This window comes from Aedes albopictus, chromosome 2, assembly GCF_035046485.1.
Source record: "Aedes albopictus strain Foshan chromosome 2, AalbF5, whole genome shotgun sequence".
Taxonomy (NCBI): Eukaryota; Metazoa; Arthropoda; class Insecta; order Diptera; family Culicidae; genus Aedes; species Aedes albopictus.
Genome location: NC_085137.1, coordinates 179,260,771 through 179,279,570, shown reverse-complemented (window position 1 = coordinate 179,279,570; position 18,800 = coordinate 179,260,771). Strand labels below are relative to the sequence as shown.

Below are 18,800 nucleotides of genomic sequence, written 5' to 3'. Positions count from 1 at the left end.
TTCGTTCACTTGAAAATTCTTAGATTTTGCAAGGATTTTGTTCAATCGACTGGCTTCACTCAGACTGGAAACATTTGTACAAAGGTTTTTCCAGCCGGATCGTTCAGCAGACCGAAGAGCTTTCTGGTAGGCCTTGCGAGCCGACCTGAAAGCCTCCGATCCAGCCGAACGTCGTCTGTTCCAACTCTTTCTACATTGTTTCCTGAGCTTCGCCAGATCGGAGTTCCACCAAGGGGTTCCTCTTGTGGTCTTCACGGACCGCAGAGGGCAGGCTTCTTCAAAAGCTTCCATGATGAAGGCCGTTGTAGTATCAACGGCATCATCTAAATCACTTGGAGTGTCAATTGATGGTGAGTATCCATGGAATTTGGCTGCAACCAAATCGGTAAAGAGATCCCAGTTGGTTGACCGGGGATTCCTGAAACGCAAAGTTTGCGAAGTAACATTCACATGTTCAAACAAGATGTAGCGATGGTCAGATAAAGATTCTTCATCTGACACATGCCAATTGGTCAGCTCGTGACTAATTCTGCTAGAGCAAAGCGTTATGTCTAACACTTCCTCTCTACCAGATACCATGAAGGTTGGGCGGTTGCCTATGTTAAGTAATCCAAGATCTGTACTACTCAAGTATTCCATCAAACTGGAGCCTCTCAAATTGATGTCTGAGCTGCCCCAGATTATATGGTGAGCATTAGCATCACTACCAACAATTAGCGGAAGGCCTTTTGAAGTGCAGTATGCAATGACTTGCTTGAAAGCATCCGTAGGGGATAGTTCATCATGCGGTAAATAAACCGAACAATAAACGTATTTCCTGTTGAGGTTTCCAACAGATACATCGATTGTGATAGCACATACATCTCTGGTAGTTAGTTCAGAGATGAGTGTAGCAACGATTGCGTTGTTGACAAGCACACATGCTCGAGGCATGACACGTGAGTTTGCCATTTCATTTTTACTGAAAGTAGCAAACACCGGATTCACAAGGTTTCCTAAATAGAAATTCCCCTTACGAAAGTAAGGTTCTTGGACTAACGCCACTTGGGCTGTACCATTTTGCATAAGTCTACAAAGATTGATCGTTGCTGTTCTTTTGTGCTGAAGATTGATCTGAGCTATCCTAACCGTAGCCACTACCCAAACTAGGCAAGATTAAACTCTTAACAATCACAGCACAAAAAAGAACAGCAACAATAAAGCCAGATCGGTATCGATTTGAGTGCGCCAAAGGCGAGGATGCACAGAATACACTGTGTAAAACGCATAATGCGAAACCATATAGGTGAAAATTTAAACTAATTAATAACATCTTCATAATCCCGCCCTTATTCAGCCTCAAGTATGAGATTGAAGAAAGGCAGCTGATTGTCTCGGAGAAACACAAGGTCCACCGCACTATTGCTCCGGTTAGTGCAGTAAGGGCAAAAATACTGTGGAGGGTGCCCTGGTACTCCACAGGCTCCGTTTGCGATTAGGTTTTTATAAGACCCCCCTAACCATTCATTCCTAGGCACGGTAAGCGTAAAGCCGCATAACACCATGAATTAGGGGTCACCTGATTAGTGGATTCCTACCACTGGAACAGGCGGTCCGTAGTGCTATTCTTAGCCAGTTGAACTAACCGCTACCGACACTACACAGCTATCTAGGCTGATCGGGAAAAGAAGTTAATATTGGTGATCAACTTCATACGGGCCCGAAAAGCCGTGGAAGTTTTTTCAAAGGAATCCTTGGAGGAATTTGTGAAGAAATCTCTGAAGGAAAATCTGGAGATATTTCTTAAGAAATTATTAGTCTAATTTATAATAAAAGCCATGGAGATTTTCTGGAAGAATCCCTCGAAAAAAAATTGATGGAAACCCTAAGGGAGTTTCTATAAGAATCCCTGCAGAAAATTCCTGAATGGATATAACATTTTTTCTTAAAAGGAGTCCCTGGAGGAATTTATAAAGAAATTCCAGAAATATTTACTGACAGAAATTCAGAATAAAAAAAATCCCAGGAGCAATTTCTAAAGCAAACCTCGAAGAAAGTTTTGAAATGAATCCTTGGAAGATGGTTTGAGAGAATGCTTAACCTTTCTAAGGTGTTACACTGGGTGCACCAGGATGCCGTACTACACGTTCAGAGAGGGTCCCGAAAAAAGGGTAATTTTTTTAAGAACTTTCTAAAGAAATCCCTGCAGAAATTTCTGCAGAGTCTCATACACAACTCTTTGTGAAATTTCTGGATGAATCCCTAGTTAAATTCCTGGAAAAATTGGAAGATGCTGTTGTAATTTCTGGTGAAATTCTTGGATGAATTTTCAATTTAAGCTCAGTACATTTTTTTTAAAAAACTTGTGAAACATTTTCTCTCAGAACGATTTTTTGAAAGAATCTCTATAGAGGAATTGCTGCTTAGAATCATGAATATTTTTCTGGAAAAATGGAAGAATTTCAGAAGTAGGTCATGCAAGATACAATGAGATAATTCTTTGTGAAATTTATAGAATAGGAGGAATTTCTAAACAAATCTCTGAAGAAAATACTTACAAATACTACACAATACTAATTAAAAGAAAAACTAAGACTAAGAAAATACTCGAACAAATTTCCAAAAGATTTTTTTAGAAGATTTTCTGAAGTAATTTTTGGTAGTTTTTTTAAAAGGAGTCTGCAATAGATTCTCTAAGCCAATACCTAGAGATATTTTTGAATAAATATTTAGAGAAATTTTTGAATTTATCTCTGAACGAATTTCTCAAACAATCTCTGAACTGATTAATGAAATATCATGGGAGAATTGGTGAAGCAACTTATGCCAGATTTCGTAAAAGAATTCACGTTATTTTCTTCTCAAAAGCGTTACGTAATTTGTGAACAATGCCCAACAACTTATACTCACTTGCACTCTTTGGCATTGTATTAAGCTCTGCATGTGGGTCAGTATCCGGAACACCATATGCTCGATCGTGCTCTGCTCCTCGAAGATCATCCGGGCCAGATCTAGCAGGACCTGGTTCCGTTTCACTTCCAGCTGGGACTTTTCGTACAGTTGAGCGTTTCGCAACCCAATGCCACAGAACTGCAGATACGATGAAAACACCTATTGGATTCAGGAGAAAAACGATAACAAAAAATGAAAACGTTATTCTTGCAATTGGATACTCTTTAGGAAGCTTATGTCATGCCATACACGCATATACAAGTTGCCTCATTTTTTGAAGCGTGGTAAAATGTGCTAACTTTACATAACATTTTTATATACAAAAATCGTTAAATACGTTAAGTTGAAGACATCAAACGTAAATTTAGTTAATAATCTTTGAAAAGAGCCAAAAATAATTAAAATTGAACTATAGATGACGAAGATATCACCAAATCACTTTTCCATGTTTTACGACAGTGACCCCAAACTTTTGGCCGATACATCATATTGAGGGGTGACCCCAAACTTTTGGTCGATGACATCAAGGATTAATTTACTTAATAACTTTTTTTCTAGATTTTTTAGCTAAGTTCTGTAAAAAGCAGTTGAAAGCTAATAGAAAATGGGTCATATTACCGCTCTCATCTTAAAATTTGGTCGACCCAACTTCCAGCGACACTGCCGTAAGTTTATATTCATTTTTTAGAAAATTTGGCAACTTTGGGTTAAGTTTACATACAAATTTTTTTGAAAAAGTTTCTTTTAAATCATGTTCAAAGTTTCTTTGACTTATTATCTTTTGAATGAAACCTAGGGTTTTAAAATCGGACGCAAATTGGCGGAGATATGGGCCTAAAAAAATGACATGTTTTTGAGGGGGTGACCCCAAACTTTTGAACGGGAGTGTAGGTATTCTGTCGAAACTGTCGCTCTGCCATTAATTTCGTTTTCATCAATTTCGCCGTAACAGCAAGAGCATAAAAGCTCACGCAAAAAGCCCTTAAAATAGATCAAATGGTGTACGGCTTCGGCTTTTCCCACAGGAAAATTAAATTTTCCGAACAGAGCCGGTATTTTCCGGAATTCGTAAATACACAGCTGGCTGCGGTGAAACATATTCAATCATATATATCCGGTTGGTTGGATGGTATAATGAAAAATATTTTTTACCCTCGAACACAGGCTGCCAAAAGTGGCGGGCGTAGGCTTTTGAAATTTGATTTATCAATTTCCTGCGAATGACTGAACAACGCAACAACGGACGGAGGCTAAAGGTGTGTAAAAGGATTTTAGCCCAATCCGATTAAAATTCACCGGAACAACATAGAATGTAGCCAATTAGATTTTTTTGGGGGTTGTGACGATGAGCAACATGTTTGAGTTATAAATACATGAGGTGGTGGTTTCAATGATGGGACATGGGATTTTATTTACCGTTATGTGTCTGGCAATGGACAGTTTGGAATCTTGATTATTGGTAAACTTACCTTCTCATCGGCAGCTGTGAAGCACTGGTCTCCATGCTTGTTGATCACCTGGGCCACCCCGACCACGTCGCCGGAACCGTCCTTGATGGGCATACAGAGCAGCGCCTTCGTACGGTAGCCGGTTTGTACATCGATTTCCCGGTTAAAACGTTCGTCCTTGTTCGGCATGGTTATGAAATGAGATACATTTGAATTTGATATCAGTTTCTCGGTGAAATGTGTTTAATCACGTGTGTTTGAGTCATAGCAGCAGGTGCGTGCATCGATTTATTATTATTAATTATTTCATTGATATCATTATTGTAATGAATAAAACATATGATGTAAAACGATAAATTCCTATTGATTAATTAGCAAAAAATGAATCTGTTGACGAACACCTGCGCTTCGGCAAATAATCTGATGCATTATAATATAAATTACATATCAGAGTCACCTTGATGAAATTAATATAAATATTTGTGGGTGGTTGGATCAGGTACAAAGCACAGTGTTTGGAGTTGTTCAACACCCTTGACTGGACAAAGGATTAAACATCAATCATTCTTTACAGCATAACACTTACTGTGGTTTCTGGTAGCTGCCAAAAAGAGAAGGTTTGTGTGCTTTGTTCATGCTAGAGTGAGGTAGAAGCAAACCTGAATATAGCTCGTGAATTTTCCTCTTTGTTTCGTTCGTCCAGCAAAAATGAAAACACACGCTTCAATGTCACTACAATACACATTTCCCAAAATAGTAACCGGCGAGGGTGGACTAACGTGATAAATTATGTTCCCTATAAACTAAAGCAGTTAGATGGGGGAGGATGTAAGCAAATTTTGTGCTAATGGAAGTTGTTCTCCTGCATCCAACTGCGAAATATCCGCTTTGGATCTAACACCCCCATAAGACCTACAATGTATGGAGTTAACAGCAAATCCGGCTTACAGTGAAAACTTTTTAATATTGTTAAATGTTGCATTTCCTGCTGTTTCCTTCCGGAGTGCAGTACACAGCTCAATGATTTCGCATGATGCGAATTTCAGGAACAAAAAAAAAGACACACTCAATGATGAACATCTGGTTTAACCACAGACATATGTCTGTGGTTTAACATATGCTCATGACTGATGGAGGCGTTGAAAGTTATAAACATTATCCTTCAAAAAAACTTTACTTAAGTACCAATACAATGGATTTCCGATTTTCCGGCCGAATAAGCGTCTTAACAGATTTCAGATGATGCGTGTATGTTTTAGATTTAAAAATAAATCTTTTCAGAGTTTGATGCCCAATGTAGAACTGAAATGATTTTTAGTTAAGTGTTTTACAAGCAGGATTGTACTAACTAGTGGTGTCATAACTGTTCTATGTAAAAAATGGACATACGAAACAACCCGAGCAAAGGCGGATAACAAAGAGATATCATTCCGATAATAAACTGTGTTATCGGTGTTATCATGTTGTTATTTATGTTAACATCTTCTCCAATTGTTGATAATAAATTTAATTATCGATAATTTTGGTCTAAACTATGTTATCAGTTTCCAAGCGTATATTTCAAGGCTTTCAACAAATAAATGAGAGTCTGATGGAACTCGGATCTAAAAATAGATTTCACTTTCCATCTTCAATGTGACTGCTGTACGAAAGCGTAGCCTTAATTCACTTTCCCTCTCACAAAGCCTTGTTGGTATAGTGGTTATCGATTGCGACCGGCAATCGTTCGATCAGGGTTCGAGACCCGCTGCACCGAATAGTTGAAAACATGAATTTTAAATTATAATAGTTATTTATGTAACGAGTTGCACAAAGTTGAATTTTTCAGCACGAGTCGTACATTTATCCAACGAGGGTTGCTGAACGAAGAGTGCTGAAAAAATCGAGTTTTGCAACGAGTTCCATACAAAATTTTATGCAATGATTTTTTTACTATATAACTCATTTGAGTTGCATAATGTTCATAATGTGTATATGCTTGTATGGTCATTTTGGGTGTTGGGGGGAAGGGGTTTGTATGTCGGGAAAAGCGTATGCGTATGAACCACTCAGGGGGGGATGGTGTTTCAGAATCTTCCAAAAAATGACCATATGACTTATGGACAGCCCCTTATGACAGAGCGCAAGGGAGTAGACAGCTTTGCTCAGAGCTAGCTTTTGTTGATCGAGAAACTCTGAGTTGCTCGCATTTGCTCAAACATTTTCCCCTGATCAAAGCAGGCAGGCGTTATGACAAGCACTCGATCACTCAATTTTGGAAGCCTTAGGATTGGAACGCGAGTCTGAATCCTGACCCGTAAATTCCGAATTGATGAAACTTGCCAGTGAGCAAGGATCGGTATATTCGCCTCACTCCATTCATATCCACTCCTCTTTGCTTCAGCGAATCGAGAAAGATGCAGCAAACGGATAGTCATGATCAAACATGCAACCCCATCACCAGTGGGAAGCGATGCGCAAATTGTTTGACATGGATATTCGTTGCCGTTCGTCGCAGTTTGGATCGCACGCGAATGAATGAATGACGAATGGTGAAGAATGCTGGTGAGCGATCGAAGCGGCTATTATCATAGCTAGAAGAGAATTTTTGCATGTAATGCATACATTTTTAGTGTATTGTTGTTGAAATGCTAGATTATCAAAGAAAATAATAAACATTCTTTGGAAACATCAAACATTCGTATGCACAATATCACTCACGAATCGCATCACCGCTCGATTGCTTGCGATGCGAATGTGGACGAATGAGTAATTTCCAAGTGTGGCTTCCCACCGTTCACCGGAGTTTGCTGTCGTCGCTGACAAGCAAGCACACAAACTAAAGCGACAACCGTTCGCTGCTGACTGTCTTCGCATGTGGAAGAAGATGAAAAGTGGAAATCAGGAACCCTGCCAGTGAGAAGTGTACGCTGTATTGTAGCATGACATTCTTTGCGAAAACAACCTGACTTTATGTTCAATAGTAGCAGCAACTATATATAGAAGAGATTTGTTTACAAATGCTGATACCAATCTTCTTACTAGCCAGATAACGTCAGTTGATTGACTTCAAACTCTCAATGGCTTAGAGCTGCGTTTCTCAAAGTCAATTTCATGGAGCCTGGCTTGTCGCCGACACTGCTCAAACGTCAAATTCCGCGTGAGAGTAAGCAAGCCAGCATAAGTTCGTGCAGTGGACCATAACTATTTTACAAATTAAATGTAGGCGGAATATTGAGGACATTGTTTTCATTATGTAAGGTACCCCGGGGCAAGTGGGACCTAAAAAAATGCTAGTTTGGTTTTGTCGAGCCAAAAAATTTCAAACATAAATAATTTTATTATTCCAATGATTCTAAAAGACATTGTTGGTATATTTCTTCTTATTAACGGGCATTAAAACTGTTTCAAAATTTTTAGATTCTGTATATTATGCATATAATGAAAAGTGGAGTAGATCTTCATTTTATCCGTATCATGGGGCAAGTGGGACCTTTTCGGAATGTTTATACAAATAACTTAATATGGTTGCTGCTTGTATGTAAGGTAGCATAAATTATGAATATCTTATGCGAATAGCTATGTTTAGCGATTTATGTTCGAAGAGTTTTGTGGTATCGTGCATAAACTACGTAGCACATATAATGACGAATCACTGAGAAAAAATGACTTAACTCTAGCAGCTCGTGCAAAACAAATTGATTTTTTTATACAAAAAGCGCCATGAAGTTACATGCCGAAAGATTTCCAAACTTGCTTTTCATATTACGTAGTTGATGAATCTTGCCAAAAGATTTTTCAAGCTTTACAGATGTTATGTTTTCCCTTACATAATTTTACGATTATCAAATAAATATTTTTAAAACGTAAACTTTGCATAAGTCGTTTTCCAATTTTTTCAAACTTTATGGCCGGTTTCATAACACTCAGAAAAACTCATTATGCAACAAAAAACGAAAAAATAATAGAATTTGCTTAGACGAAAATATAAAAAATATATAGTTTCAAAAAATTATATATTCTACCCAAGAATCAGCTATATCATCAGAATAAAAGTAATAAAGTATAATTAAACGATTGATTATCAAAGGCGCCAATTTTTACTTCACTTTTGTGTAAATTTCGACTTAGGCTGAAGAAAGCGAGATCAAACTATGAACATGCGTTTGTTTACTCTCATAGGTCTCACTTGCCCCTGATGCTGAAATGCACTGGGGCAAGTGAGCGCAGTTATCTAAAGGTAACAAATGAAAATAAATTACAGCTTTTTCGCTCAAAATAATTCGCAAGCACTCCAAATATAATTCTAAAACCGAAAAAGTTTTACTTCATTTGTTATTTTATTTTAAAACGACGAATGTAGTGGGGTACACTAATCTCACTTATTGAATTGAAAATTACATATGAACAACAATAACATATATGGTCTCTTTATGGTGAGAACAATAACAATTTTTGAATTCAAAGTATCCGTCTGTGTAATACCTATGTTTTCCATGAATAATGTTTGCCTTGAAAATGAAAAATAATAAAAATTATAGCTGTAGGTCTCACTTGCCCCGGATTCTCACTTGCCCCGGGGTACCTTACCCAAATCTTGGCTCATTAGTAAAGTGACGCATGGGGAAGTGCTTGCGTATGAACCAGAAAGTACGTACAGGAAAAGATTCATTGTTATTAAGTTGTTATTGAATCTAACAAAACATGTTATTGAATTGGTCTTCCAGGAACTTTTTTTTGTTAATTTTTTTGTTATTTTGCCGCTTATTACAGACAAGTTTATAACAAAATAATAAATGTTAATAACATAAAAATTACTGATTCTATTGCACAGTTATTATGCCAAAATAACATATTTGATTATGCTGTTGATATTCTCTTCTGCTCGGGATTAACTTTTTTCCGGACACAACTCATGTGTCTAGTTGGTGTATGTGATACGACTAGGGATTCTCAATGGATTAAGGTTTCAATTCTCATTCGTTTAGGAAGTTTTTGTCATAAAATTTTCCACTTTAATCAGCGCATGAGACGAAGCTCATGAGGTACATCTTCAGAAAAATGAGGCGCACAACTTTGATTCTCACAATGTACTGTGCTCCTAGGAGCTCTCTTGCATTGCGGCTCCCGTTCATCGGCTTTATGGGCTTAAATGCTATTTTCTTTATTTCCTCTGGGATAGAACAAACAATAAAAGGTGCCTGTTGTTGTGATTAGAAGTTTACCAATGAACTTCTCTTTCCGGCATTTCTGGGATTCCTCCAGGTGTATTTATGATGAGATTTATGTTGTAGTTTTCCTACTTGGATTGTTTCGAGAATTGCTGTCGGGATCTTTCCAGGGACCCTTCAGGAGTTCATGGTGGGATTCCTCCAGAAATTCTTGATGCGATTCCTTTAAGGATGTCTACTTCGTTTCTTGCAGGTATTATTGCTGGTGTTCCAAGAATTCCTCCGGAAATTCTTCTAGGAATTCGTCGGGAGATTCTATAACTATCCATTTAGATGTTTCCCTATAAGATTTTTCTAGGCATCCCTCTTGTGATTCCTACAGAAGCTTTTCTTCGGATTCTTTCAGGATTCCTCAAGAAATTCTTACTGGTATTCCATGAACTTGTACAGCGAAGTATGTAGGGGATTTATTCTGGGATATCTCTATGGATTTTCCTAGGGATTTTTCCTATGAATCCTACAATGTTTTTTTTTCATATATACCTGCTTTTATTTTTCCAGAAATTTCAGCTGGAGCTTCTCCAAGAATTTTTCTGGAAATTTCTATAAGAACCCTTTCAGATATTTCCCAGAAATTTTTCATGCATTCGTCCCGAGATACCCCTCTGGGATTCATTCAGGAACTCCTGCTGGGATTCCTCCTGGAATTATTGCTGTTATTCCTGCAGGACTACATCCAGTAATTTCTACAGGAACTCCTCTAGAGATGTAGTTAGAGATTTCTGTAGATATTTCTGCAATAACTCTTGTAAGAATAAACCCGTGCATTTATCCATTACTGAATCCAGAGATTTTACTAGTGATTTTTCATGAATTTCTCCAGGAATTACTCATATAGGAATTCCTCTAGAGATTTCACTAGGATTCCTCCAATCTCTTGGTATTGCTTCTGAAATTTCTTTTATAAATTCTTGCAGGTGATTCTTCTGGAATACATGCTTGAATTAATCGACACATTTCTGCTGTGATTTCTCCTGTAATTGTTCTAGATATTTCCTCAGTACTTTATCTGATAACCTAATAGAGCGTTCTTCAAGGTTTGCAATAGAAATTCATTCAATATATCATTTCTAGTGCCATTATTTTACGAGTTATGGTCAAAATTGTGAAAGCGACTTGTATATTAGGCGAAAGTATGGTACATATACCCTACTACATTTCAACAAACCAAAAACAAAAAGCTTAGAAAAACTTGAAACACTGATGCAGTTTCCTGCATACGATCTAGGATAGGATGCGTCACGTAGTCAGCCAATTTGAGACCAATTTGATGTCAAACAGAGACCAGTCGCTGATTGGTTAAAATTGGTATCCGTTTGCTGCGATCAGATCGATTTGTTGTTGGCTTGACCGTGTTGCTAGTTTGTAAGTTTAGCATTTGATAACAATATTCAAAATCATTATATTTTATTATTCGAGTTTTATCGCCTCAAATATCATTCAATGATTTTTCAGGAGCTCCAGGGATGCCCATAGGAATTATTTCGGAGATTGCAGTGAGAATTATTTCAGGAATTACTTAAAGAATTTCCCCGGAACTCCTGTGTAGGTTTTTGCAGAAACTACTTACGGGATTCCTTCAGGAATGCCTTGAGGATTACGTCCATTTATTCCTCGGGCAATTTCTCCAGGATTTCCCCCAAAAAATTCTTCAAAGGTTTCGCCAGAGAGTTTTTATAGATTAAGCAGATACGGCAGCGAAAACGTAGCCAATTTGGGCAGTATGGGTTTGACAAACTTGTCAATTAGATGTTGATTCATTTACATTCATTGACAGTTCAAGCTAGAAGTTATGATTCTACTTGCACCAACCAGTTCCGCTTTCGCTGACGTCTAGTGCATTCTGTAGACTATTAAAGTTTTGATTACCCAGGAAACAAAACAAAAAAAATACAAGAATGGTCAAACTATACCCCGTCTAAAGGCGGGATTGGGTATACGAGAGTAAACACTCATTCCAACGTTTTACCACAAAGCAGACCTTTCCCTCCTATCTCTGTAACTTCTCACTCACTGCTACTGTCTGTGACATGCTCAGAACAATTTTCCATGAATAAAAAATATGGATTTTAAAAATAGTCCCTACTTTGTCTGGTACCTGATTTTGTCAGCCCAAAATGCTACAAAATCAGGTCCTTGCTGAATTAAAATATATGGCTCTCTTTTTTCAAAAATCGTATCGTATATTACGCAAAATTTCCTGAAAATATAAAAACAGGGTATGGGGTATGTCCTTAGTTCCAAGGTTTATGAAAACGTGAAAAAATAATGATTTTACAATTTTTAGGAGCCTAAACACAATTGAGGAGGTTAGAAGCAAAGGGGTGTAAGTGACAAAAACCCTCTTCCGAGTAAATGAGGTTTAAAGTTTTGGACCAATTTTTCTTCCCATACAAAATGTATGGAGTTTCAAAATCAACCCAATTTTCTCTGGTTTATTGTAATCTTTTTAATCATCGTAGAAACAATCATTAAAAAGTTCCTGAAAGTTTGAAATCTGAAAAATGTTATGATATGCTCAGCTCAAAATTGACAAAATGATCAGTTACACCCCTTTGATTCTGGGCCCCTCAAATATAACCTTTCAACATATTTTCCAAAAAAAAAAATCTTTCAAACGAAAAAAAAACGAAATTTAATATCAGCCAATTGGTTCGAGTTATGATTTTTTGAATATTTTCAAAAAAACTTCGATTTTTCAGACTACCCTTTTCAAAAATCCCAATAAAAACTGGTCAAAAAACCCCACCAAGTATCACGACATTCGGAGATACACTATAATGTTTTTTATGGAATGGCTGTCTTACTATTTTTCTCTAATTTTTTGTTTTTCATTGATTTTAAAACAATCAAAAGGAAACAATTTTTGTGATTTTAGATATCAAAAAAATATTCCTCGATCCTACGAAAAAAAAACTATACATACTTTTTTCTTACATCCAACCATACTTAAGTTACAGCGAATTAAAAAAAACATAAAATGAGCAAAAAATTGATTTTGTTAAATGTTATTCGAGGCGGTATAAAAATTCTATGTCTGAGAAATAATTAATCCGTTTTTGATAGAAACTGTAAAACAGTAAAATATAATCTCAAACATTTCACAAGACCCCACGCATTCTTCTTATTTTTTTAATTTTTTTAAATTTGCTGTAACTTTGCTGTAGAATTCCTGAAGTGTCGAGGGAAATTTTTGTATAACAATGAAGTTACAGATGTTTAAGTTAAATTCTCCTTTTTTCATTGTAAGTTGTGTTTTTTAATGGTATTTGTAAGAAATTCAACCAGGACTTTTTCAAAATCCATACGGGAATTTCTTTAAGGACTGCCTTAATTTTTTTTTCAAAAAATCCACAAGGAATTATTTCAGGACGATTTGGATGCTTGTGAATTTCTTAAGAAATTCATCCAGAGATTTTGCATTCTTCTAAAGCAATTTCATCCAGGTATTCTATCAGAAATTCCTCTCGATATTTTTTCAGAAACTTTTCCGATCAAAAATATTAAGAGATTTATTTGGAAATTCTTTTGAAAGTTTTGAAAAAAACCTTCAAAAATTTCCAGGAATTCCTTTGGAAATTGTCCGAGGATTTCCTCAGAAATTCCTTCATGGATTTTTTCGTCATGTTATGTTTTAGAAACACCTTAAGGGATTCATTCGAACATTTTTCTTTGTGTTCCCCAGAATTTTACATTTTATAATTTTTTTAGAAAATTTATCTGAGGATTAAGAATTCCTTTCGGGAATCAATCGATGACAAAGACCACCAGCTAAGAGTTGTGTTCTTGGCAGTGCAGCCTGGGCACTGGTGTTCTTCCGACTTCAGCTATATTGAGGAGGTACGTCCAAGCTCAAACACCGTCTGTTCTGGCATCCAGTAGCATCCAGTATGAAATGCTCCTTCACCGGAAGCTATACATAAGGTGGCAGCCCCACAACGGTGGATAGGGGACTTAGGGCCAACAATCTACTGTTCCCGAAACCCAAATAACGTAACAGAAATCGAAAATTAAAGATTAAGAATTTCGTCTTACCTCCAAATAACAGTTGTTTAAGGACAGACTGGTTAGAATCCCAAAATGGCCGCCACAATGGCCGACTTTGGCACCTACTCACGATTCCGAGCGCACAAATCTCTTTGTAAACAAAACCAGCGCACCTGATCTTCTTATTTTAAGCTTATTACAAGTGTGCAAGAACACAATAATAAAATTCACTGTTGTTTGAAACTTGCTTCTTGAGATTTGTGCGTCTGAAGTTATGTTGCACTGTTGAAGTGGAATTTCAAGACGTTTGTCCTTAAAAGGAAAGTTGAAAATAATCTCGAAAACCGTGTAACTAATGACGGTAAAATGCACCCTAGAATATGCTGAAAAATGTTGTCGACGACCGCAAAGTGATCCAACGCTTGGCAATAAGAGATTTTATGTTTGATGTGATTCCTTAACATGTTAAATGTTAAGCACCATCAGACGTTTGTCACATCCGATTTGGGTAATTTTTGTTTGGTTCTGTGAGTTTTCACTTAAATAAACTTAGAAGGCAACAACCATGAAAAGTTAAGGTAACATGAAAAACGCAAACGCAGTTTGCCCGATTAATCCATCATAACAGGTATTAACATAAATAAATGTATCTGCTGATACAAGAGGTAGATGACGAATGGTAATTTTCGCTTGAGCACAATTTCCCGTTCTAACAATTATTCCTCCAAAAACCCATTCCTCCAGTCAGAAGCATTTCAAGCCACACATAATGGATGGCATTTATTGTCTTTAAAAGGCTTCCCACATTCATCAAATAATGATGCTACCGAACTCAGAAGCAGTGGGTGACGCTACCTCGCCTTCATTTATCAATCCATTTATGCCGTCTGCTCTGGGAGAAACTCCTAGAAATAGCACCCAAAAATGCTCATCAACGCTCTTCATTCAAAATACTGGAATATTCAACAGCTTTTGTTACATCAATCAGAAAAGCACACATGCAACCTCCGTTCATTATTGCACGGTACGCCTCCCTCCCACAACCCGGTGTTCCAAGATGAACATGAAAGATAGAAAAGCTCTCTCCACATGCGATGCGGGTACCCACCTGATACGCGTCCGGTATGTTGACGGGCTCTCCGCTTTCGGCCACGTGACCTGCGATCCCCATGCCCCACGCCACCTTTACCTCGTCCTGCTGCTCCATCTCCTCCAGCGTGCTGCTCGAGCAGACGTCGAATAATTTAGATACTAAACATCTGAAATGGAAGAGGAGAAATACAAGTGTTAGGGAAGGTGAGTAATGGTGAGAATCATCAATGTTGGAAAGTTTGTTATGTAGTGTTCATATCTTACAATAAGTTGACAATAGGGAAATTCAGGTATTTTGGACAGACCGTTACGCGTATATATATTTGGACATTTACGGCAAAATCAAATGGAAGTGTCCAAAATACATACGCGTAACGGCCTGTCCAAATTACCTGAATCCCCCTATACTATTATAAAAAATCTAGTACGGACATCGAAGCATGTGGCCTCTTTTCTTCGTTTTTTGGCAAGATTTTTCAACTGGATCAGATCTTACTTCGAAGTTTGGGGTTCAATGTTCATTTCTGCTCTGAACTATGGACTGATCAGTCTTTGCAAATTAGCTTATTTTGCACACGCATACCATGTTATCCGTATGAAAATACCCTTTTTCATTTTTTTTCGGGCGCAAAACTTTTGTCCCAAAAGGATTACAGTGTTAACGCATTTATGGAAAACGTTTCAACTTTGATTCCAAACCCTAGAATCCTTCCAATTACGTCAGCTACACAATCCGGGTAACAACCAGACAGACCAGACTCATCATTCACTGCCATTCAACATTCACGTGCACATAACCGGAATGGCGTTCACTTCGTTCAGCAGTCGCGAAACGTGTTCCTAGGGTGGCTTTAGGAGATTACAATTTCGTTTCCGCCTCCTGTTATAACGGTGGCCCGTGGCCACTTGTTGACTGAAATAAATTAGTCCGGCCAAAAAGTGAACCTTTTTCGATTTCATTTAGCTGCCGCCCACGCCACCCAGAGCAATGCCGGCCGGCTGTAGTCGCCCACCGTGGAATAAGTGGATGATGGGTACTTTTTGGGGTGCCACATCGCTGACACGATTCATTAAAGCTGACAAAGGCGAATTTTCGTCCTTTTTGGTTGTTGATTGGGAACGATTTCCTGGGCGTAATAGGAAGCGAGTTTCATGGGTTTCGGTACTGAAATTGGCCAGATGGAGAAGGTTTCTGTTTTTAACGGAACAATACCATACTGCATAAAAATATAAAAATACATATATTTGACTTCAACCTGGCCATTCAGGTCGCGAACAATACCATGGAGTATCATGAAGCAATTCAAAACTAAATACTAAATACACCTTCAAGGATTCCTCCAAGAGCTCTTCTTGTAGATTTGTAAGAGATTCCCGTAGGAATTCCAAGGTTTTCCTTCCTGGATTCATCCTGGGGTTTTTGAAAGAATTATTACAGGGATTCCTCCAGGAGTTTTTCCGCGAACTCTTCTTAGGATTCCTTCAGGATTTTCAAGAATTCCTTCTGCGATTTCTTCTGTACTTCATCCTGCGAATCCTTCAGAAATTCCTCATGAGATTCATGCAGGGAATACTCCAGAGATTCCTCCGAGAATACCAGCAGGGATTCCTCTGTGAATTCCTACAGAGCCTCCTCCAGGATTTCCTCCTGTCATTTTTTTTCAGAAATTCCTTCACGATTTGATCCAGTAATTCCTCCCGGATTTTTTTCAAGAATTTCTGCAGGAATTACCCTAGGAAATTCTTCAAGCATTCATCCAGCTCTTCCTCCAGGAATTGATCCAAAACCTCCTCTAGAAATTTCTGCTGCAATTCCTCAAGGAAATCCTCCTAGTATTCCTTCAGAAATTCTTCCTAGGATTCCTACAGAAATTCTTCCAGGCTTCAGGATTTTTTCCAGGGATACTACCAGGACTTCCCCTAGGAATTTCTCCACCAAGGATTTGTGCGGGGATTCCTCCAAAAATTGCACCAGGGTCTCCTTCAGGAATTCCAGCAGTGTTTTCTCCTTGAACTCCTCCAAGGATTTCTCTACGACTTCCTCCCCAGGTATTCCTCCAGATATTCCTGCAGAGATTCTTCCATGAGTTCCTCTAGGGAATCCTCTAGAGATTCCACTAGGGATTTCGTCAAGAATTTCTCCGGGGATTTTTATACAGCTTCTTTTACGGATTTCTCTAGATATTCCTCCGGATATTGCTCCAGAAATTCCTCTAGGCAATTATTTAGGGAATTCTTCGAAAATTCTTCCTGTCTTCAAAAATTCCCCAAGAAATTACTCCTCGAATTTTCCCAGGCAATTCTTCAGGAATTCCTCCGTGAATTCTTCCAGGAATTGATCCAAGAATTTTTTCAGAAATTCCTGCAGCAATTTATCCAGGACATTATGCTGACATTCATTCAGCAATTCTTCCAGGAATTTCTTAAGTTTTTTTAGGGATTCTTCTAGTAATGCTTTCAGGCATTCCTTTAGGAATTCCTCCAGGGATTTCTGCTTAGATTTTTCCAGGGATTTAGGAATTCCTTCAGCCATTCCTCCAAGAACTCATCCAGGCATTCCTCCAAAGATTCTTCCAAAAATTGTTTCACGGATTTCTCCAGGATTTTAATTCAAATTTCTTCCTAAAACTCCTCCAGAAATTCCTCTAAAAATTGCTTTGAGAATCCCTGTAGGAATTTCTACAGGAATTCCTGCAGGAATTCCTGCAGACGTTTTACATAATATTTCTCCAGTAGTTCCTTCAGAAGTTCGTCCAAAAATTCCTCCAAGAATTCCTCAAGGGATTTTTTCTAGGGATTCCTCAAAGGATTTCTCAAGGGATTCCTCAAGGAATTCCTCCAAAAATTTTTACAAAAAATGCTTCAGGGATTTCTCCAGGAATTCCCCCAGGAACTTCTTCAGGAATTCCTCCAGGAATTCTTCCAGGCTGCCCTCCAGACATTCTTCATAAAATTCCTTCTGGGATTCCTGCAGGAATTCTTACAGTAATTCTTATTAGAGATCCTACAGGGATCCCTTCCGGAATTTTTCCATAAATTCTTCCATCACTTAATTTTATTATTCAGCAGATTTCATCCAGGAATTCTCCCAGGAACTCCTCTAGGAATTCATCAAGGTATGACGCCATGAATTCCTGTAAATTCCTTCAAGAATGCATTTACATAAATTCCTTCCAGAATGCCTCCAAGAATTCTTCCAATAAATTTCTCCAGGTAATAAATACTTCAGCGATTGATTTAGAATGTCTTTCAGACCAAGCATTCTTCCAGGCATTCCTTCAGGAATCCCTCCAGATATTCCTCCAAGAATTCCTTCAGAGATTCCTCTAGGAATTGCTTCTGAGATTCCTCCAGGAATTCCTACAGAAATTCACCTAAGAATATATTCAGGAATTTTTCCATAAATTGCTTTTGAGATTCCTGCTGAAATTCTTACAGGAATTCAGGTCGTTCAGGGATTCCTCCAGAAATTCCTCCAGCAACTTATCCATGAATTTCTCCAGGTATTCTTCCCGGTTTTTATCCAGGAATTCTCCCAATGACTCCTCTAGGAAATTCTTGAGGAATTACACCAGGAATTCCGCTACAAATTTCTTCAGAAATTCTTACAGAACTTCCTACAGGACTTTCTCCAGCAATTCTTCTAGGTATTCTTCAAGGACTTTATGCAGGGATTTCTACAGCAATTCCTGCAAGAATTCCTACATGCATTGTTCCAGGATTTAATGTAAGGATTTATCCATAAATTCCTTCATGGATTCCTCCAAGAATTTCTTCAGAAATTCCTCCAGGACATGCTTCAGGGATGAATTCAAATTTTCTCCAGGCCTTCAGGAATCCCTCCAGACATTTATTCCGAAATTCGTCTTGCGATTCATTCAGGTATATATTCTAAGATCTTTTTTTTTCGCTTAGAAATCCTTCAAGAAGTTATTCATGAATTTTTATTAGGAATTCCACCAGAGATCCTCGAGGAGTTTTTTATGTATGTTATGAGGGTGTTCCTTTAGGAAATCCTTCAGGGATTCATCCAAAAATTTTTTAAGTGATTCCTTTAGAAATTCTCTCTGGAATATCTCAAGGGTCTCCTCCAACGATTGTTTTTGGACTTCCTTCTAGGATTCATTCAGGT

The 18,800-nt window shown here is 37.9% G+C and overlaps 1 protein-coding gene across 10 annotated transcripts in view; it reads right to left on the bottom strand.

The window, feature by feature from the left end:
• The window catches only part of LOC109397513 (dual 3',5'-cyclic-AMP and -GMP phosphodiesterase 11), a 460,696-nt gene that overhangs the window by 25,266 nt on the left and 416,630 nt on the right, over positions 1-18,800 (bottom strand). For all 10 annotated transcript variants that reach the window (XM_062850794.1, XM_062850784.1, XM_062850786.1 and 7 more), the window contains 3 exons: positions 14,685-14,835; positions 4,401-4,556; positions 2,890-3,090 (listed from right to left, as the gene is read on the bottom strand). In XM_062850794.1, the coding sequence (XP_062706778.1) occupies positions 2,890-3,090; positions 4,401-4,556; positions 14,685-14,835 (508 nt within the window). The remainder of the gene's footprint in view (positions 1-2,889; positions 3,091-4,400; positions 4,557-14,684; positions 14,836-18,800) is intronic.